This window comes from Salvelinus alpinus, chromosome 17, assembly GCF_045679555.1.
Source record: "Salvelinus alpinus chromosome 17, SLU_Salpinus.1, whole genome shotgun sequence".
NCBI classification, from domain to species: domain Eukaryota; kingdom Metazoa; phylum Chordata; class Actinopteri; order Salmoniformes; family Salmonidae; genus Salvelinus; species Salvelinus alpinus.
Genome location: NC_092102.1, coordinates 22337796 through 22361834, shown reverse-complemented (window position 1 = coordinate 22361834; position 24039 = coordinate 22337796). Strand labels below are relative to the sequence as shown.

Genomic DNA, 24039 nt, shown 5'->3' with positions numbered 1-24039 from the left:
AGCATCAGATCCAGGGGGGGAGTCTTCCTTGATGATACCTAAGGGTCCTGATCTTGTCTCACTGAGATGTACAGCAGACTCACAACACTGATAGTTTAATACTGATTAGAGTTGACGCCGGCATCATGATAAATTAATGTTACTCAGAAAAAAATGTCAGACATCAAAATCCCATCAACTGGTAGGGTGGTGTGAAAGGTATTACCATTAATACTGCTTTGTAGTTTATCATATATTCTAAGAAAATGGTGTATGTGTCAATTATTCATACAGAATATCATGCATCCTTTCGTGCCCAATTACATCAGCCACTGTGTGGTGAATTTGGATGTGGTCATGTGGATGTGGTCATGTGGATGTTGTGGCTAATGGTGGTCCGCGGACGTACCGCAGGTGGATAATAACAGTTGGGAGTATGAATGGTATTAAGCAATTTTACAATTTTGTCTTTTCACAATTCAAATTGTTTCAAATAATAATAGGCCATTCATTTGTTACCTTCACTGCTCTACTCTGGCCTTCTACCTGGTGCTGACTGCTCAAGCCATGAATGGTATTTTGTTTTTTTATTAGGATCCCCATTAGCACCATCTACTCTTCCTGGGTTCCACATAAAACATGAAACATGATATAATACAGAACATTAATACACAAGAACAGCTCAAGGACAGAACTACTCACATTTAAAATGTCACATAGTCTACATTTCAGTACATACACACTAAATATCTAGGTCAAATAGGAGAGAGGCGTTGTATTGTGAGCTATTGCCTTATCTGTTTTTTGAAACCAGGTTTGCTGTTCACTTGAGCAATATGAGATGGAAGGGAGTTCCATGCAATCATGGCTCTATACAGTATAATATTGTACGTTTTCTTGAATTTGTTCTAGATGTGGGGACTGTGAAAAGATCCCTGGTAGCATGTCTGGTGTGGTAAGTGTGTGTGTGTGTGTGTGTGTGTGTCAGAGCTGTGTGGAAGTTGACTATGCAAACACTATGGCATGATCATCCATCTATTGAACTATTTGTTGCATGTCTTTTTTTATTTTTCACTAAAATTGTATTTATCTCGCTTAAAGCGCTTTGAGATTGTATTGGGAAGCGCTGTAAAAGTTGAATAAATGATTTGTTTTATCATTAAAATTAACTAAATGTGACCGCCAATATATTTTATTTTCAGAAAATGCAGTGGCATTGCGAATGGTGGTCCTCAAGATCTTTTGACAGTGATTTGGTGGTCCCCGGATCTGAAAAGGTTGGGAACCACTGACATAGGCATGATATGTTCAGTGAAAGGATTATCGCTTTACTCTATTTCAAAATCAGATCTTATCTAGGGTTAGGATAAATAGTATTCTTCTAGCCTCCTTCCTCCTCATGCTGTTGTTGTGGAGAATGGTGAAACGTGAATAGAGGATGATCGCATTGAATGTGGAGGCTGTTTGACACTGTGTTGATGGATTGCTGTTTTCGTGTGACTCCAACATGCAAAACAAAACAATTCCCCTCCACTCTACACTTTATGTTTGTGTGTGTGCATGTGTGCGTTCTTGGAGATCCCCCTGTGCCAGCGGCCACTGAGCCTAGTGGGAGTGATGTAGCATGGTTATTAATGCACGGAGATCCTCATACAGAGAGTCTGAAGCTGCTAACAGCTGGCAGAGGCAGAGCAGAAAGAGTGCTGGGTAATTAATTAAGCTGTAGGCCACCGAAATTCATTTTGCACACACACATTGACCTCAAACCATAGCCCTTTGCGCAATGCTGCTGCATGTACATTTTCAATTAACATGTTGTATAAACAACTGTCTACAAGCACTAAGCCCACATGGGTCTTGTGTATTGAATTATTCATGGTTTCCAAGAGAGAAAATTGTGAGGAAATCGAATTGTAAAATCCAATATCGCTCCTATACTGAACATAACAAGGGTATTGCATGTCCAAAGTGTCCTGTATCCATATATGATTACTTTTCACCTAGTTGAACCAAAGACACAAAATAACTGAGAATATGTGGCCCAAATCCAAAATCCAAAATTGGCACATCACTCGTTTTTTTTATCCTCCCCTGAAGGAGACCCCAAAGTCTGATGTGGCATGTGGCAAATGCTATGAGAATAGTTTATAGACTGGGCATTAGTCTAGAAAGGTTCCCTACATAGCATAATGGAGCTGTATAGAGTGTTGGTCCTCTGGGGTCACACTGTGGCATGGCGAATATTGTGCCAAAGTGGCCTTGGCAGGCTCCAGATGTAGCAGGGCCTGGAGCTCAGGCTGCATGCCACTTCCCATAAACACTGCAGGGAGGCTGGGATGAGACTGGTGAGAGCATGGCTTCCTGGCTCTGAGGAAGACCTGGGTTCAAATACTATTTGAAATCATTTCAAATATTGTATCTGTGCTTGATTAAGCTTGCCTGTTGCAATGGAACCAATACAAAAGTCTCAAAAGTGCAAACCCCTCCCACCTGGCACTCCAGGCAGACTAAAGCAAATGCTCAAAGTATATGAAAGATTTCAAATAGTATTTTAACCCAAGCCTTCTCAGCGGAGGTCTGAGGGTAGGATGAGGGAAATGTAAGTCAAATAACGCGCCAGGAGGATGCATTATATAAGGCTATTAAACTGTCACTCTTAAGAACTCGGCAGAGAAGGATGCAACCTTTGTTTGCGACAGCTGAAAATCCATTTTCCATGTTTGTTTCTGGCAAGGACGTAGCACTGTAGCCTGGTTGCCATCTCTGTTCAGCTATTACATTCTACTCCTTTCCTCTCCTCTCTTTGGCAAATGAGTAGTACTGTACTAGTACACTGGCTGTCCTTTGTTAGACAGCATGGGGGAAATGTCTGTGCTCCTTCTCTTTCTCTATCACTCTGTTTTACAGAGCGATAGACAATGAAAAACATGTAGCTTGCAAGCAACATTAAAATAGTGTAACCTACCTATAACCACTACCTCTAACCTAAGTATTATACTTGTGGATTCAGTTCTGATTTCTTTATCGAAAAAAAAATGTATGTAACGTTTTGGTGTCCGTCAGTTAAAGTATTTATTTGCACTGAGAATTAAAATGATACTGGGAGTCTTCGTACACAAACATGATGTTGATGTTGTATCTTCAGGGCTTTTAGGAAAGAACCATTCAGCCAAGTAGAGTTCAACACTGTCTGAGTTCAAGCCCTGCCAGCCGTAGTGTAGGTGAGAGCGAGTTGATGAGAGTGAGACCACCTCAGGCTTCTGTCTCCTTCCACCTCCTCTCTGTTGTCTCTCTCGACATCTCCACATGGAACTAAGCTTTAGGCCAACCACTCAACAGGATTCTTCCTATCTAAAGCACCAATCTTTCCTCCTCTTTGAAGAATGTACATAATTACAATACAATCACTCCAGATTAATTTAAGATGGCATGTGTTTCCCTCTACTGGATATAGATCACTGTTAAGTGCACACACACCACATGGGAAAATGGACTGTCTGACAGACAGCATTTTGCATTTAAAATAAATATAACTTTGTACCTGGGGGCACACCCTTTTCATACACGTATATACTGTATAACCATATAATTTATATACAACCATGTCACTATAGATTAATTGCATGTGTTTGTTTTGAGCATATGGTTCAGTTTGTAAAGTAAGTTCAAAACATGGGACAAAGCTTATGCATGAGTTAACTATGAGTTAGTAGAGATAAAGTGTGATTGAAAAACGAAATAAAACGTAGCAAATGTGGCAAGAGTGTTTACTTCTGAGTACTGTAGTGCATTTCCTGTGGTCCCTGTTGGGTGTGGATGGTTGCATGCCAACTAATGCCCGTTATGCATGCATGACAACCCCTCTGCAGTGGCGTGTATTCATGGTTTCCAAGGGAAGTCAAATTGACAAATAAAAAAATAAAAAACTGAAAACAATTGTGTCTTTCGTCTCTCTGTGTTTCAGTTTGCAAGAGGCTGAATGTATCTCACTGGAGAAAGCATCCGAGCGAGTGAAACAGCGCCCCTCTGTCTCTTTACGAGTAGCCCGTCTATCTTATAAGAGTGAGATATTGTTGCTCTCTGTAGCATTGAATGCAAGGAAAGCCAGTGAGCATTTGGCCTCCCTTGATTAAAAAACAATACAATAATAGCCCATTAGTGTTGCTCTAAACTGAGCAAGCTCAACTGTGAATGGTTCTGGCGCACCAAAAAAAAGTGTCATGGGAAACAAGTTTGGATTTGGCTAAACACCGATCACATCACCTCAAAAGCCAAATATCAATAACAGAAAAAAAACATGAATTGTTGCATCTCATTGTGTTGTTGTCCTCTGGTGGCTAGCTAGCTAGCTAAAATTGGCCCTTTCCTAAATTAGCCATAGATGGAGATAGGGATTTGGACTTGTGGTTTTACTTTATTTTCCCTACTGGCCAATGATTATAACAGCAATTCTGATCCAACCATTAGTTCATACATTGTGCCTCTGGTCTGAGAGGATGGATGTTCAATATATGCAGTAGCTGGATGTAGTAGGCTAATGTTAACTAGCTAGCACATCGTTGCCCATGAAAGGATGTTAAGCTAGTGAGCAAGCATTTTACTGAGCCAGCCTAGGACAACAGAAAACTAAAAGTGTGTACTGTATTACAGTCATAGACCGTTTCTTCAACAAGAAAGAGAGGAGGATTGCATTGGCGTTTCTCTACAAGTAGGGTGAGTCAACTTGTTTTTTCTACTTACACACACACACACACACACACACACACACACACACACACACACACACACACACACACACACACACACACACACACACACACACACACACACACACACGGTAATCAGTACCATGGACAGCCACATGATATTTAGCTTACATTGATTGGAATAAATTGTTTTTGGAATCTTTTAGTTGTCACTCTATTAGAGGGATTTGATGATGTTGAAATGTTGATGTTAAAATAGTGCTGGAATAGTGGAGGCAGAAAACGTCTGAAACATTAACTTGATTGACCATGCTGTAGGTCATGTAACTGTTTGTTACATGCAATATGCTTTGTGGACTTCACCGAACAGATGTTGCTTTCCGGTTTTGTGATGAAACAAATGTGTGGTTGGATTTATTCTGCCACTGTGTTTTCTTATTGTCTTGGACTTAGGCCTATATACACTATATATACAAAAGTATGTGAACACCCCTTCAAATTAGTGGATACAGCTATTTCAGCTACAACCGTTGCTGACAGGTGTATAACATTGAGCACACAGCCATGCAATCTCCATAGACAAACATTGTCAGTAGAATGGCCTTTCTGAAGAGCTCAGTGACTTTCAACGTGGCACCGGCATAGGTTGCCACCTTTCCAACAAGTCAGTTCGTCAAATTTCTGCCCTGCTAGAGCTGCCCCGGTCAACTGTAAGTGCTCAGCCGCGAAGTGCTGAAGCGTGTAGCGTGTAAAAATCATCTGTCCTCGGTTGCAATACTCACTACCGAGTTCCAAACTGCCAATGGAAGAAACGTCAGCATAAGAACTGTTCGTCGAGAGCTTCATGAAATGGGTTTCCATGGCTGAGCAGCCGCACACAAGCCTAAGATCACCATGCGCAATGCCAAGCGTTGGCTAGAGTGGTGTAAAGCTCGCAGCCATTGGACTCTGGAGGAGTGGAAATGAGTTCTCTGGAGTGATGAATCACACTTCACCATCTGGCAGTCCGACGGACGAATCGAGTTTGGCGGATGCCAGGAGAACGTCACCTGCCCCAATGCATAGTGACAACTGTAAAGTTTGGTGGAGGAGGAATAATCTGTCTGGGGCTGTTTTTCATGGTTCGGGCTAGGCCACTTAGTTCAGTGGTGGAAAAAGATCCCAACTTGAGTAAAAGTAAAGATACCGTAATAGAAAATGACTCAAGTAAAAGTGATAGTCACCCAGTAAAATATTACTTGAGTAAAAGTCTAAAAGTATTTGGTTTAAAATATACTCAAGTATCAAAAGTAAACATTTATTTCAAATTCCTTATATAAAGCAAACCAGATGGCACCATTTTCTTGTTTTTTACTTATTTACAGATAGCTTGGGGCATGCTCCAACACTCAGACATAATTTACAAATGAAGATTGTGTTTAGTGAGTCCGCCAGATCAGAGGCAGTAGGAATGTTCTCTTGATAAATGTGTGAATTAGACAATGTTCCTGTCCTGCTAAGCATAAAAAATGTAACGAGGACTTTTGGGTGTATGAGAAAATGTATGGAGTAATAAGTATATAATTTTCTTTAGGAATGGAGTGAAGTAAAAGTAAAAAACATTGCAATTATCACAACACAGGTTGTAATATGGCTTTTCTACCCAGCCTGGCTTCCCCAATGATTTTATCCATGCACCACTATTGACAATCTGTTCCTCTTTTGTGCGCTGTTGTTCACGCTCCTTGCACCGGATAAATACGGCACCTTGTGATTCATGTGACCCTTAGCTCAGCAAGCCACACTGTCCGTCTGCACCAAAGGTAAAACAGCCTACAGCACGTCTGAGATTGGAGCTCCGGCTGATGCTACATCCTATAAGTACAGCTGCAGGGTGGAGAGGAGTACACTACCTCCTCCTGATTCACTGGACATACATAATCATCTGTTCAGGAATCCTACTTCCAACAAGAGTTAGAGTGTGCTGGGCCTGGGCCTGGGAAGACTTCGGGCTCTATTCAATATGTAAAGCTGAAGTGTTACAGATTCCGCATTAGAAATGTACAGGTCATTTCCTATTCAGCCGACATGTGCAGCGTTTACCGTGAATTCAGCCTCCACTGAAGCAGGAACATTACCTTTAAAATCCAATCACACTGTAAAGCTGAACGTCCACGATGTGGATTGAATAGAGCCCTTAATGCTATCGGGAGGACTGTCAAGTACTACCCAATGAACTGTTGTTGGGTAACCTGTATCCTTGCAAAGCAGAAGTAATCACCAGTGTGATCATCTCAAGTACAGGGAGACTTGGGATGCTTTGTGCTGTTTTTGCAACACATTTCAAAATTGGCTCAAGGCAATTATACATATAGACCTACCTGTGTTCACGGCTTTCAAAGTGAATGTATATTGTTTGGGATTAGGTGTTGTTTATGTTTATATTGGACATCATGTGAGTTGCATTTATCCGTGATCAGCATGTAAAGAGTCACAACCTTCCATTGCACTATGCCTACCATTTATTATGATTAGAGGCCTGTTTACCCCTACAGCCCAACACTTTCCTTTGGCAAGGAAACAACTGATCTACAGCCACTTGTGATCTCAATTACCTGTGGTAACACCAGTCACTTTGAACTTATGGCATGTCACTGGCTTCAATGATTGGCCCAACGGTCTACAGCCAATGGCCTTCCTGCCACCAATTCATGACCTGTCAACCCCAATACTGCTACCAATCCAACAGCCACACAACACATAACACAGAACAAATGCCCTGATGTCACAGTCAATCCATACATCCCATTCTGTTCTCATAACACCGGCATCCCGTTTATTCTGGAATGAGGATAAGGAAAACTATGGTATTCAGGATTGACAAGGCTTTTACACTTTCCCCTGATCCAGAAAAATAAGGATTGTATGCTTTGTACAATATCAACTAACCAGGATTCACGTTTGGTTGAATTTGTAATCTCTCTTAAATGCTTGTCTGAAATGTGTGTTTGTAGAGGGTATTGTGCCAACATCCCAAGTAATTCATTCTTCAGTGGGAGAATGTAATTATGGTCTGTACCATCACAAAGCTCATAGAACAGCAATAAGCACTGACGTCTCAGAGGAGATTTCATAAGGTCATTATTTGGTAGCTAGGCCTCTCAAGCTCAGCAAACATAGTCTCTTTATTATTGTTTAGACATTTTTGGGGGACAGACATGCAACTGAAACACTCAGCATTACAGTCCTATCCCAGTCTCATCTCATCTGTGTATCTGTTTATCTATGTACAAGGCCATCTCTTAAATGGCTTTTTGTGTCGTTTTAAATGGCTCTCGGTGTAGTTTTTACTCTCAAGGACTAGAGCTACTAATATGACATCCATGTTGTGTTATTCCTCCGTCATTGCTTTATGATTCAAGCAGCTAGACTAATTAGCTGCTTTCAGTGCCGGCACAATCAATCTTTTCAGGAAAGCTTATGAGCAGGGACATCTAAACAACAAAGACTCACGAGAGAGCAGTAACTCTAATCAGGCTCACAGCTTTCTCCAAATAAATCTCACTAAAGTAGATATTTGACATGGAAAAGAACAGAACCCAATGAGCATGTAGCCTACAGCATGTTGTGCTTTATTACATTGACCCAATACATTTTTTAAATGAACACTGAGCATTTACTTTAAGTATTTTTTAAAAAATGCTGTAGGAGGATGTATAAAACAATTGAAATGGTGCACAGTTTCTTCGGAACCAGTCTTGATTGCTGCTTCAGTAGGCATCAGGACATGAACATGGAATTTTATATTGTAGTACGAATAATTGTCCTGACATTGACAGCATGTTGAATACCAGCAGCAGCTAACACGCTTTAGCACTACTATGACATTACAAATTTAACAGCCACTGAGGAGCTGCACGCTCAATTACATTTATGTCATTTAGCAGACGCTCTTATGCAGAGCAATTAGGGTTAAGTGCCTTGCTCAAGGCACATCAAAATATGTTTCACTTAGTCAGCTTGGGGATTCAAACCAGCAACCTTTCAGTTACTGCCCCAATGCTCTTTAACACTAGGCTACCTGCCACCCCAGTTAAAAGCACAGGCACAGTTCTCTGTGGAAAGCCTTGACAAGATTCACTATAGAGTGTGGGAATGCTTCTCTCTTCATAACATATGAACCATATGACCGGTAGTCTACTTCCCATTCAGCCCAATTTCATAGAGATTGTAATTGTAATCACCCAAACCAGAAGGAGGAAAATAGTTTGTTGGTAAATAAACTCACACCTCAGCATTGAAGTTACTGGGGGTAATAGTTCTGTCAGATCCTGCAAACCATCGCTCGAAATGACTAAACACACAATCTAGCCAGGTGGGTTTGGACTTTTGCATGCTAGCTAGCTAATGGGTGTTTAGTCCTAGCTTATTAGAAATTAATGCCTTCGTCAAATTAAGGCCCCAGAGACACCACAAGCACCAGAACCTTTTCTAAAGCGGTAAGAAAAATATTACAATCTTTCTCCATGACTATTTACAAAGAAGATACAAACACACACCATTCTACATATACTGAACAAAAATATAAAAGAAACATGAAGTGTTGGTGAAGTGTTGGTCCCATGTTTCATGAGCTGAAATAAACGATCCCAGAAATGTTCTATATGCACAAAAAACATATTTATCTCAAATTTGGTTCACAAATTTCAATTTGTCCAAAAATGATGCAGAAAAATTAATCCATGCTTTTGTTACTTCTAGGTTAGACTACTGCAATGCTCTACTTTCCGGCTACCCAAATAAAGCACTAAATAAACTTCAGTTAGTGCTAAATACGGCTGCTAGAATCCTGACTAGAACCAAAAAATTTGATCATATTACTCCAGTGCTAGCCTCCCGACACTGGCTTCCTATTAAGGCAAGGGCTGATTTCAAGGTTTTACTGCTAACCTACAAAGCATTACATGGGCTTGCTCCTACCTATCTTTCCGATTTGGTCCTGCCGTACATACCTACACGTACGCTACGGTCACAAGACGCAGGCCTCCTAATTGTCCCTAGAATTTCTAAGCAAACAGCTGGAGGCAGGGCTTTCTCCTATAGAGCTCAATTTTTATGGAATGGTCTGCCTACCCATGTGAGAGACGCAGACTCGGTCTCAACTTTTAAGTCTTTACTGAAGACTCATCTCTTCAGTGTGTCATATTATTGAGTGTAGTCTGGCCCGGGAGTGTGAAGATGAACGGAAAGGCTCTGGAGCAACGAACCGCTCTTGCTGTCTCTGCCTGGCCGGTTCCCCTCTCTCCACTGGGATTCTCTGCCTCTAACCCTATTACAGGGGCTGAGTCACTGGCTTACTGGTGCTCTTTCATGCCGTCCCTAGGAGGGGTGCGTCACTTGAGTGGGTTGAGTCACTGACGTGATCTTCCTGTCTGGCTTGGCGCCCCCCCTTGGGTTGTGCCGTGGCGGAGATCTTTGTGGGCTATACTCGGCCTTGTCTCAGGATGGTAAGTTGGTGGTTGAAGGTATCCCTCTAGTGGTGTGGGGGCTGTGCTTTGGCAAAGTGGGTGGGGTTATATCCTTCCTGTTTGGCCCTGTCCGGGGGTATCATCGGATGGGGCCACAGTGTCTCCTGACCCCTCCTGTCTCAGCCTCCAGTATTTATGCTGCAGTAGTTTATGTGTCGGGGGGCTAGGGTCAGTTTGTTATATCTGGAGTACTTCTCCTGTCTTATCCGGTGTCCTGTGTGAATTTAAGTATGCTCTCTCTAATTCTCTCTTTCTCTCTTTCTTTCTCTCTCTCGGAGAACCTGAGCCCTAGGACCATGCCTCAGGACTACCTGGCATGATGACTCCTTGCTGTCCCCAGTCCACCTGGCTGTGCTGCTGCTCCAGTTTCAACTGTTCTGCCTGCGGCTATGGAACCCTGACCTGTTCACCGGACGTGCTACCTGCTGTTTTCAACTCTCTAGAGATCGCAGGAGCGGTAGAGATACTCTTAATGATCGGCTATGAAAAGCCAACTGACATTTACTCCTGAGGTGCTGACTTGCTGCACCGTCGACAACTACTGTGATTATTATTATTTGACCATGCTGGTCATTTATGAACATTTGAACATCTTGGCCATGTTCTGTTATAATCTCCACCCGGCACAGCCAGAAGAGGACTGGCCACCCCTCATAGCCTGGTTCCTCTCTAGGTTTCTTCCTAGGTTTTGGCCTTTCTAGGGAGTTTTTCCTAGCCACCGTGCTTCTACACCTGCATTGCTTGCTGTTTGGGGTTTTAGGCTGGGTTTCCGTACAGCACTTTGAGATATCAGCTGATGTAAGAAGGGCTATATAAATAAATTTGATTTGATTTGAATTGAATTGAATGATTTCTGTAGATCAGTAAAATCTTTGAAATTGTTACATGTTGCGTTTCTATTTTTGTTCAGTGTAGAATATAGTTATATTGCCCAAGCCCTCCTCCCTATCCCCTTTTCTCCCAGTTAAAGCTGAGATCTGTGATAGGTGAAACAGCGCCACTGGCAGCCCCATGCGCATTTATTATTGATTTTGTTTTGAGGAAATAAGCATCCAGCAGTGTGGTCAAAAACATTGCAGTACATACTCTGCTGTTCTATCGCGCGTGCTATGATGTCCTATGATGTCCTATGATGCCCTATGATGCCCTATGATGCCCTATGATGCCCTATGATGTCATATGATGACCTATGATGCCCTATGATGCCCTATGATGTCCTATGATGCCCTATGATGTCCTATGATGTCCTATGATGCCCTATGATGTCATATGATGCCCTATGATGCCCTATGATGCCCTATGATGACCTATGATGTCCTATGATGTCCTATGATGTCCTATGATGTCCTATGATGTCCTATGATGCCCTATGATGCCCTATGATGCCCTATGATGCCCTATGATGTCATATGATGACCTATGATGCCCTATGATGCCCTATGATGTCCTATGATGCCCTATGATGTCCTATGATGTCCTATGATGCCCTATGATGTCATATGATGCCCTATGATGCCCTATGATGCCCTATGATGACCTATGATGTCCTATGATGTCCTATGATGTCCTATGATGTCCTATGATGTCCGAGGTAAAAAATAAATTGTTTGTTGTTTGAAGTAACATCTTTGTTGTTGTAATATCTTAGCAAACACATGTGGAGTACCGCAAATATCCATGCAAAGGCTATATAAAGACAATAAACCTCATGAAATTTGACTCACAAGGTCAGACTTACATTCACACAGCTGAAAGGTGGAACAAAGCAGAAGTGGAAGAGGGTGTTGTCGTTGAGAAGCCAACTCACCAATCATGTGAATGGAGGTCCTTCCAGGCCGTGTCACATGGTGCTGCTGTAGCTGTATGGTCTCATAAAAGGTGGCCTGGCACAGCTGGATGGACCTCCCACTGACCCAGAGGACCAGGCACAGCAGCCAGGACATGACAGGACACATCTGCTATAGAAGGGGGAGAGCACAGTCAATGTCATAGGTCATCATGTCACACACACAGGAACACACACACGCAAGCACAAATGCATTTATGACCGCATGAAAGCACACACACACACAGAAAAAGATGTCCTGGTACACTGACCCAGCTGAACTTCCACATAATCGCTATAACAAGCAGTGTATCATTAAGCGTGATTATCAACTGCTCATTTGTAATCTTTTTATTCCTGCCCTATCTCGTCCCTGAGCCACAGCGCAGCAGCAATTGTGGAATGGCCCCTGGGGACATTTTCCATGCAGCTGAGTTTTCCTCTGACAGGCTGACTCCCTCTCTTCAATTCCTGACTCTCTCTCTCGCTCTCTTCTTGCCTGCCTTTAAACCAAAAATTGAAATAAAAAAAGACAACGTTTCTCTCCTGGCTCGCAGGCAGTTAGCTGCCAACTCTTTTCTATGGATGGCTTTTGGATATCACAAGGCTGTGACAGTGACAGAACTGCAATGGGAATCCAAAGCTGTTTATATAAGGGGGCTGTAAGACACATGTAGATCCCAGGTTAAGGTTAGGGTTGGTTTGAGAATGATTCAATATTTGAAACAATTGCCTCTGTCAAGAGATCTTGACATCAACAAACATTGTAGAGGTGATAGCATTAAATTGGGATTCTATTGAACAGAGTACAGAATTATCCAATTTTAGTCACGCTTGTGAAAGAGAAATAGCTTTTGGACCGGTGCCTTTGTCAGGTAATAAGATTTTTTATTAGATTCCATTTCAGTGCCGTTTTTTTCTCAGTTATAAACAAAATAATTACCTCTGTCAAAAGATCCTCACATCAACAAACTAGAAGGGTTGTCGACAAGCAGTGTTTCTGTTCAACAAATTACAAAATAATACATTTTCAAGGAGCATGTCAAAGGCAAATTAGCTTTTAAGATTTTGTTTTAGATTAGGTTTCAAATGATTTTGCACAGCCTTTTCTCTGAATGCAGCCTCCCGTGTGTGCGTGAAATTTTAGCAGAGTTTTTTCTTCTACCTAAAAGGATTGGGTTTCAAGAATGGTACTTCCGTGAGGAAATTTCTTCCAGCAGCTCATCTTAGATATTACAGTCTCCGTGATCGAGAGAACCTTACCTTTGTAAAAAGGTGGCGTAGTCAGCAAACCATATTACATTTCTATGAGTTATTTTTGATGCTCTATTAAATTTGTTTATGTACTCATGTGTGTTCATGTAAGTACTGTAAATAACATAAAAGGTTGAGAAAATGTCAGTACATTTGATCATTCATGCATTATGTATTTGAACAGGCTCTATGTAACCTGCACTTATTTGCCATTGACATTGGTATAAATGATCCTTGGAAAAAGAGAGGAAAATTAAATCCACAACATAAAATAAACAGTAAATACTTAGTACGCAAAGCAATGGTACTACAAATAAAGTGTGTGATAGAAACAGAGCATCGTACCTCTAAGGAATTTGCTTAATGCAGTAAATATGTGCAAACACACTTTAATCTTTATGAACATGTTAAACAAGTGATGATGATTTTATAAAACTGTCTCCATTTATTCATTTGAATTCACTTAGGTGAATTTGTATTTCTACTTCCCGCCATACAGTAAACATCTCTCTCTCTCTCTTCTTTAAACAGTAAGTCTCTTACCTAAGTATTCTAACACGTTGTTTTAAATCCATCCATCTTGAGGCTGATGTGGAATCCCCATCCAACTCCGTCCTTGATTTAGGTTGAGACTCCCAAACTCCTTTGACTCGTCACTCTACTCTTCCTTCCTTTTCTTCACTTTGTCTGAGGACAACCAACAGTGTTGAGCACAGTGACTGAAAGCTGACAGCTGAGCCAGTCAGAAACAACAGATTTAGAGCCTTGCCATTTCCACCTTTGAAATATCACTGGCTTCCCTTGAGGAGACCCTGGCACTGACACAGAATAGATTTGGCTTTTCGCGTTTACAGGCACATAAGGAGCAATCCTTAATTTACTGCTGTAGAATCCCCCCTCTCGCGTTCTCGCTTTTTCTCTCTCTCTCTCTCTCTCGCTTTCTCCATCTGCATCCTCCTCCCATTGAGAGGCAGCCTCTGAGCACACGCTCTTGCTCTGTCCCCTTCAGCGAGCACTAAGTAATGAGTGTTCCTCTACAGCCCGGCTGAGTGTAAAGACTGTATCACATTTCTTAAAGCAAGACTGCCCCACTATCAAACTGGAACTGCATGCTACTGTAGGGTACTGTATGAACAAACCATGATAATCAGCCTCTCATAGTTGCAAATCAGCACAGGTGGTCTCACATAGGAAACCCCACTTGAGAACCTACAGACACTAAGATTTCCCCAGTAATCTTAACGGATTTTTGTCAGCATTTAATTTCTCCCCTCACTATAGATATACATAACCCCATGTGGTTCATGGTAATATGACATGCAATTGCATGCAGTCTAACTTCTTTTACTGTACATTTGATGTACTTGAGCCTGTTGATTACATGGAAACTGTAGATAATACATATTCATCACCAAATAGACACCTATTAGAAATAAGAAGTTTGAAGAGAGTTGAAACCAACCTTCTGCTGAAGGGTAATTTACTAGAAGGTTGTTCATAGACTGGACTGCTGAGGGGGATATTCAAATACCGAAGTCGAGTTCATCAGTCATGTGATGGAGGTTTAATGGCTACCTTAGGAAATAAGGGAGAGGTAAGTGTCATTACAGGGAGTAAGTCAGCCCTGATCAGTATGTGTGGGAGACGGTAAGGCTGAGAGAAGCTGTCCTCCCTCCTCCATACCCATGGCATGACTTGAAGCCAGCTCCACTCCTCCACTCTATTGTGCTAAGGCTTTATCGCTGGTATACAGAACACGCCTGCGGCCCTGAACTCACACTGCTCTTACAGCGGTGAGAAAACTTCCATATTTATTGGAGTTGCTTGATTGGAAAGGTGAGGTTAATTCCCATGGAGGGGAATGAGTGAATAAAAACTTGGAGCAAGAAGAGAAAGTGTGACACACTCCTCTCAGGTGTTATGGCACAACTGCTTTGAATGATTGTCTCTGCTGCGAGGCTATGGAATAATCAACACTCTGACGGGGATGGGGGAGACATGATGTGGAGGAGAGGATAACAGTGAAAACAGACTGAGAGACAACTTAAATCTCTTAGAACAGAATCAGAGTTAGACATTCATTCCCACCGTCAGCCATCTGCAGCATGAAGCATCAGCCTTTAACATTGATTAGATGTTTCTTTGACAGCGTTAGGAGCGAACGATATGCTTCAAAGCTCCGTTGGAAGCAGTGCAACAATGCAAGGATCTCATTGAAAACCAATAAGTCCTGGCATCAACAAAGCACACGTCAAGCTTATGCAGCGCTGAATGCTCAGTGGCCAGGGTAGAACATTCTTTGGTCTCTGTTAGTTTTCTTTATTATGACCATATTTATGATATAGCTAGGTAGCGGGTCCAATCACAGGATTAAGTTTCACCTATAGTTTCAGCCTGCTTGTTATTGCGTTGCAGGTACCCATAATTTAGTCGTCTTGCTATACCCTATTATGTTGAACATGTTGATTCTTATGAATTAATTGTTGATTTTTGAAAACAATAAAAATTGAATTAAGATTTTAGAAAAGTTCTGATTCAATGTGATAAATATGCTAGAGTACCTTTCTTATTCGTTGTGAAACCTGCTGTGGTACCATCTGTTTCTCTGACCTACAGACCACTACTTTCTATCTTAACAGGCTTTGTGTACCGCCGCTGGATGAGTGTTTCTGACAGCTATCATCCTTAGAAAACAGAAACCAATTACAGTAGGTATGTTGTTGAAGAAAAGGAACACTCTCCTTCAGACAGGAAGGTTGTTATTGTTGAGGATGTGAGTCTCTCGGCCCTGTAAATGACCCCTCATATGTCTGTGCTGTCGCAGCTGTTGCAGCACTCAGCAGTCCACTGACACAGTCTCTCTCATTATAGGAAGTCCAGGGATGGGAACACATGTTGTTGCTATCCTCAAGACCAAACAGGAGAATAAATGTTTTAACAAATACAGGGCAATTTCGGTCTGATATGCAGCGCTGAATGCATCATAAATACTGTACTATTTATAATATACTGTAGGATGTATCTGAAAACCTCTCTGTGAGATGGTGGTGGTAATGTACATATGTCTGAAGGGAACAGTGCACGTGATGCAATTGTGAGCTGCAGTATCCCAAACTAGTTCATATTTTTCTCCCCTCAGCAACAGTAATGTTTACCGCTGTCGTGATTGACCAAATTCTGAAAGGTTTTGATGTCCCAAAAACCACACATGACATTTGGAAATTATATTGCTGACAGTGACATTTACTCCTGAAGGCTCATTGTTTTAAGACAGGGACTTCATGGAGCATGTAAAAATTTGTAATTATCTAGTAAAGAGCATTAGCTGTCACACACCAAAACATTTCTATAGGAGGTGCTGACTAATGGAGAGTTAACTGTATAAAAAGAAAGAAAGTTGAAAACTATATATGCTCTCAAGAATTTAATGGGTAAACATAACAAATGTTTTGGAACGCAGTGCCTTCTTCAGGGAAAATGTGCGACTTAAATATTTTTTTAAATTCCTAGTTACTCTATTTTATATATTGTTGGTCATTCAGAACAGCACAACATATCAAACCTACTCCAAAGATTTCATACTTCATATTAAATGTATTTCTACTACACGTGTAGCACAGTGAGGGGCATAGGAGTAGTTGAACAGCTCCTGTTTCAGCACCATGGCCAGTTCTGCCTTCTACAGCACCATCAAGAGGCCCTAGTTCAGCAACATAGACAGCTCTACTCACTACAACACCATCAAGAGGACATTGTTCAGCACCATGGACAGCTCTGTTCATAGGCATCACAATGAAGAAACCACATTTGAGCAGCCTGGAGAGCTACAGCCCTAATCACTACAGAACCATGCTGGCCAAGGACAGCCAGCCCCTTGTCACTTGACACACAAGACGCCTGTATAGCGTTACTTATCAACACACCTGCAAGGCAGTCTCTAATCAACACGGTGGCATGAAAGAGTGGCCTGAGGTTCTACACCAGTGGCACAGTTGGAGGGACATAGCCACAGCATGCCAGCAGACCCCCATTGTGTTTTTAGGTCTCTCTCTCTATGCAGGTTGCTCAGAAGGATATCTTCTTTTAACCCTTCCATTGAAGCCAAAACACTGCCTAAGCAAGGGAAGCCAAGCAGTTAGCATCTTCAGCCTTCAGCCTGTGAACTTTTTTGGTTTGAAAGTCTTGTTTGTGTGATTTACTCATTGCGACCTGTGTGTATGTGTTTTGTCTTTGTAACTGGAATGGGCATTCATTTGTCTCTTTTTCCTGAGAGTGAGATGGAGACTGAGACAGATACAGAGACTGATGTGGAGACGACAGAGACAGACGGACACAGAGACTGACACAGAGACTGACATGTTTGCAGCTGTGAATGTGCCAGCCACCCCACCAGGCTCTGTTGTTCATAATCGAATGATCATTTCTTCAACTGTCATTAATAAAGAGTATAATTTAAAACCCATTTTAGTGACGTGCTGAGGAAACACTCAAGAATATTTAAAGAGGAAGAAATGCCTTCCCCTTATGGTCCAAATGCCTTTTCTCACGAGGCATATCAATCACCAGTGTCAATAAACCACACCGGAGAGACAGCATGAGATGATGAGGGATTCCTTTCAACTTCCAACGATTAGCATTTTCATTGAGTGCTTCTGTTTTAAGCACAGCAATTGAGGCTTGTTTCTTTAAAGGTCAATGGTAAACAGTTAGGGGCTGATCCATCTGCATGAGCCACCTTGCGGCTTCAGCCAAGTAAGAAATAAGATTATCTTCAAAGGAAGACCTAGTCTGAACGGCTGAAAGCCGAGGCCTTGAATCTTATATAGTGGTGCATTAATATGTTGGGTAGGATTCCATCAAACCACTACTAGAATAACTGATGTCTCGATTTGGGAAGCTTGGTATTTTTCAATTTATTGACTTCTCAAGTTGAATGGAAATTGAGTGTCTCCACATTTTACACCTGATGATCCATTTAATACATTTAAGAGATTATTTTTAAGGATGTTTTCCATTTCATATTTGTTATGGATGAGAATGAGAAACAGTTGGAATCTTTCCCCCAGCAAACACTATTCATTAACTTACTAGGCACAAACTTCACTGTTCTCGATGTGAGATCAGTTGGAAACAAATCAGCGACAGCAGGTTAAGATGTTTACATAATGTACTCTAGTTTTTGGTTTCTAGTAGGCCCCCAGTCTAAAAAAGACTGAGCAATATGCAAAGCCTCTCTGTATAAGCCGTCTTTTTGAGATCATTGTGGGACAATTACCCCCATTTTTTCACTTTTATGGTTTTACTGCTAAGTAGTAACATCAATGCATGCACATGCAATTTCGAAAAGTGGTGAATACAGTAGCGCAATCTGAGGCATAAAATAAAAGACATACAGATGCATTTTAACATAACTACTCATTATTTTATCCCGGGCTGCTGATAACAGTCTCCTGAGAGAGCAGATGCTTTTTCTTCTGGCTCGGGGCCTCACCGTTCCATCTCAGTAAGTGCCTCTACTTCTCCCCAGATCTGCTATAACAACTCTATTCAATTATACAGTATATTACTTTCTTGCTGCTTTTATCATTGCCATTGTCACTGAGCACTTGTCAAATCAAGGTGAAAAGAACGAAGAACAGATGTCAACTCGGATGTGTCTTTAGTCTATTAAATGTGTTTGTACTCTTAAATACATGTTTTATTAGGCAAGGACATTGAATTTACTCATCTCTCAAAACTGTCAACCTGTCCACTTGATTTAAATCAATCATTTGGAAAGAGAATTCATAGCTGCTGCCATTGAATGATTCATTACATCGAATCGTGTAATATTGACATACAGTATTGAACCAACTCAAGCTGTGGATTACTAATGGATACATTGTGTATTGTACTATGTCTAATATTTTTCTCCTGTGGAAACTTTGGAGAAAACATATAATTTACACTTTTAAGATATGCCAAATGTGTGAGGCTCAGCCAATGCAAATGCCTTGCGTGGCTCATTCAATTAATTATGGCTCCATCATGTCAAACGTTCCCAAAACTGTGGTTGAACACATTATTGCACTTGTCAGCTCTTTCCTGATGAATGTGTTTGTCTCTAGAGACTGCCAGACACAAATGAAACCATAATGTGCCATAATGTGTTCAAAGATTCTGTTTAGCATCTGGAGGGCGACATCAACATCATGTCATATTTATCTACCATCAACATGCATGTCACTACATCAGCCATGAGACGAGGCTGAATAATATTCATGGACCTTGTATATAGCCTCGTTCTTGTTATTTTATTGTGTTACTATTTTCCCTTTAGATGTTTAGCCATTTAAAAAAAAACTGCATTGTTGGTTAAGGGCTCATAAGTAAACATTTCACGGTAAGGTCTACACCTGTTGTATTCGGCGCGTGTGACAAATAAAATGTGATTTCTACATTAGATGCTGCAGGGTGGTCTTTGCACCATGCATACAACACATATTGAAAATAATCAAGACGTCTTGACAGTACAGTGCCTTGCAAAAGTATTCACCCCCATTGGCATTTTTCCTATTTTATTGCATTACAACCTGTAATTTAAATGGATTTTTATTTGGATTTCATGTAATGGACATACACAAAATAGTCCAAATTGGTGAAGTGAAATGAAAAAAATAACCGGAAAGAATATGGCACCACAACAAACCTGCCAAGAGAGGGCCGCCCACCAAAACTCAAGGACCAGGCAAGGAGGGCATTAATCAGAGGCAACAAAGAGACCAAAGATAACCCTGAAGGAGCTGCAAAGCTCCACAGCGGAGATTGGAGTATCTGTCCATAGGACCACTTTAAGCCGTACACTCCACAGAGCTGGGCTTTACAGAAGAGTGGCCAGAAAAAAGCCATTGTTTAAAGAAAAGAATAAGCAAACACATTTGGTGTTCACCAAAAGGCATGTAGGAGACTCCCCAAACATATGGAAGAAGGTACTCTGGTCAGATGAGACTAAAATGTAGCTTTATGGCCATCAAGGAAAATGCTATGTCTGGCGCAAACCCAACATCACTCATCACCCCGAGAACACCATCCCCACAGTGAAGCAAGGTGGTGGCAGCATCATGCTGTGGGGATGTTTTTCATCGGCAGGGACTGGGAAACTGGTCAGAATTGAAGGAATGATGGATGGCGCTAAATACAGGGAAATTCTTTAGGGAAACCTGTTTCAGTCTTCCAGAGATTTGAGACTGGGACGGAGGTTCACCTTCCAGCAGGAAAATGACCCTAAGCATACTGATAAAGCAACAATCGAGTGGTTTAAATGTCTTGGAATGGCCTAGTCAAAGCCCAGACCTCAATCCAATTGAGAATCTGTGGATTGACTTAAAGATTGCTGTACACCAGCGGAACCCATCCAACTTGAAGGAGCTGGAGGAGTTTTGCCTTGAAGAATGGGCAGAAATCCCAGTGGCTAGATGTGCCAGACTTATAGAGACATACCCCAAGAGACTTGCAGCTGTAATTGCTGCAAAATGGGGCTCTACAAAGTATTCACTTTTGTGGGGGGGGGGGGGGGGGGGAATAGTTATGCACGCTCAAGTTTTCTGTTGTTTTGTCTTATTTCTTGTTTGTTTCACCCCCCCCCCCAAAAAAAAAAAAATCAAATGATAAAAACCTCCAACAAATACATTTTAATTCCAGGTTGTAAGGGAACAAAATAGGAAAAATGCCAAGTGGGGTGAATACTTTTGTTGTTTTTGTGAACAACACAACAGTTATTTTTTGTTTTTCAACACATGATTTGCTAAATGTGTTCTGCAGCTCTACACAGCTCAATCTGGGGAATGTTACTACAATAAAGTGTGATGTGCCTGTAAAATCAAATGGCATGTTATTTAGTTGTCATATGGGTGAATTCTGAGAAATCATTGAGGAGATGGTCACCACTATAGGAATGCTGTCTGAGTGATAACGCTCACCAGGCCAAGGAGATCTAAATGGTTTTGTCACCTGTCACCCATCATTGTTGTGATACCTGTCACCATAGTCTCCACTCTGTTTTTCAACACAGCTCTTCCAAGATAATTATGCCAGTCTGGTCTAAGCTCGTGAAATGATCATGTGTTCTTTAAGAAGCAGTCTCACCCACTAAACTTAAGTGTCTATTTGGGAATATGACTTTTTGAGCAGCTGGATGTAGTTTACTGGCTGAGGTAGCAGTCGGCTCTGGAGACTCTGCCTGAGTGATGATGATAGTATCTTACTTGTAGTTACATCATACTGTTCAGAGATGACAGGAGGCGGAGTCAACAGGTGAAGAAAAGGAAGAGTTAAGCTGACATCGTTTTACTGGAGACCAGGCACTTGGAGCAGATGGGTGATTCTCCTGAGATGCTGTGATACAGTAGACTGAGAACTGAGAACCACTCATGGGACTGCGCTTTAACAATCCTAGGGATGGTTTCTCAAGTCTAAACACAGCATTGAGCAGCCATTGCCTAACTCATTGTGGAATGATTGAATGCCTGGTCAGTAGAGTACAGTACTGTGCAGTTATGTTCAATATAAAGCTTTGTTATCCGAACAATACAAATGGACCAATACAACATAAAAACACACAATGAACAGATTTCACAATAAATCAAATGTTAATTACACCCGAATACAACAGGTGTGTAGACCTTACTGTGAAATACTCATTGACGAGCCCTTACAGTTCAAGAAATGGAGTTATTTAAGAAAATATTTACAAAATAAACTAAAGTAAAAAAAATTATAAAAAGTAACAGAATAAAATAACAATAATGAGGCTATATACAGGGGGTACCGGTACCGAGTCAATGTGCGGCAGTACAGGTTAGTCGAAGTAATTTGTACATGTTGGTAGGTGTAAAGTGACTATGTATAGATAGTAAACAGCAAGTAGCTGCAGTGTAAAAACAAAGGGGGGGGGGGGGGGGGGGTCAATGTATATAGTCTGGGTGGCCATTTGATTAATTGTTTTACGATATACGGTATGCAAACAAAGATAAGGGTATTTGTTTGCTTTAAGGAGCAGTATACATTTTTCCTGATAGGACAAAAAAGAGAACTTTCAAAACAGCTTAAAAGGATAATACCTTTTCTACTACAGCATGCTGTGAGTCCAACTGGACTGGGGGAACATGAAGTATATGAAAACATCCCCATGAACATTATTGTACAGTGCTTTTGTTCAAAAGACTGAAGCAGTGGGAGTCTGTTACTCAACTCAATTTCCTTACATCCTCCTCCTAGGTGTTATGGGAAAATTGTGAATATAAAAGTTGAAATGGTATTCTTTCCATTGTAAAAAGAGAAAAGATTGCATGCCAAGTTGGCCTGGGTTGAAGTACCCACGGAATCACTCCTGTGAGGTTGGAGGAGAGGGGGACCATTTTTCCTTCCACCAATGGAGGAGTGAGTCAGGTTTATTACTTCAGAGAGCAGGGGGTGGCCTTTATTTCCCTGTGAAGAATCATTATTATTACCCTGCAAATTTATGGCTGGCTCCTAGAGAGGAGCTACAGGCAGAGGGACTGTCATTTCTCTAGCTGATCCATGCATTATTTATAGGTCTATGGTCCTATCATCTATTGTGCTTCATTGCTATAGATCACTGCTATAGCAGCTAACAGCAGAGGGCTTGTGAGAGACACGTTTGAGTCTCTGCTCTTCTCTTTAAGACATTCCCAGACTATCTTGTCCAACTGTTAGTAATTTAATTTATTGCATGGAACATTTTTGCTGTAAGTAAAAATTATTTTTGAAAAAGACATTCAACAGCTATACTAAAGGTTACTATTCAGTTGTAACCGCCGTGATATTATTGTAATGAACCTATTTGTTAGAGCTCTCGATCATTATGTTACATTATATTTAATAAAAGAATTACACCCAATTTTCCACTACAATTACTACTACAGCCTCCTACGCTTGGACAAAAGGGAACAGTATGCTTTGCAGCTTTGTCATAAACCACTGTCCTACATTCACTGTGTTGGGTTCATGTGGTGGTTAATATGACTGACAAAGAGGAATACTGTAATTGGAGACATAATGTCAGAATAAGTCTGATGACCAATGAGAATATTTATCCATTGTAATAACTGTCTCATACACTGGGGACAAGCGTCATATTTTTTTCTGAGCTGGGCTTAGTCAAGTAATAGGCTTATTCATTATATGCCACCTCTTCCTTATAGGATTTGAACAACAAACACCTATAAGACTACTATCCTTAGAAGGATTGTCATAAATTATAATCCTAGCTTTCATCAGGGATCAGTCTGTAAAAAATGCTTTGACAAGGCAACAGCTGCACCCACTTGGCTACATGGTAGAACCCTTTCCAATTCTGACCACAGATCTAGAACCAGAGATAAAGAGGAGGCCCCTACTAGACTATGGAGCATTTGTTTGATTGTCTAAGGATGCCTCCATTGCATTATAGAGCTATAAGTAGATTCATGGTGGCAATTTGTTCTTAATTAGCCAATTATATGAGGGGCTAATTAGATTGTCAGATTGTTAAGAGCCAGGATGCCCATTCAAAACCACTGAGCCTACAGCAATTGTACTGATTAAGTTCTCTCCTATAGCCTTCAGACTCCCCTCACTGTGGCATGAACATTCTCACAGGTTTACTGGAATGAGTATAGCCCCAACTAGACCATGAACAACATTTCCTGCTGTTACCTGTGGCAGTGTACTCTTTTCTGTTTTGTCAGAATGAGAATGAGTGGGCAATGGAAGTGCTTCTCAACTTCAT

General features: G+C 41.2%; 1 protein-coding gene across 2 annotated transcripts in view; it reads right to left on the bottom strand.

The window, feature by feature from the left end:
- The window catches only part of LOC139542517 (chemokine-like protein TAFA-1), a 30231-nt gene extending 15928 nt beyond the window's left edge, over positions 1 to 14303 (bottom strand). The window contains exons 1-2 of one of the 2 annotated variants that reach the window (XM_071348043.1): positions 13815 to 14303; positions 12000 to 12150 (exon numbers count right to left, since the gene is read on the bottom strand). In XM_071348043.1, coding sequence (XP_071204144.1) covers positions 12000 to 12147 — 148 coding nt within the window. In that variant the 5' untranslated portion in view covers positions 12148 to 12150; positions 13815 to 14303. The remainder of the gene's footprint in view (positions 1 to 11999; positions 12151 to 13814) is intronic. The other variant, XM_071348044.1, reaches the window with a different exon arrangement.
- Positions 14304 to 24039: the final 9736 nt, after the last annotated feature.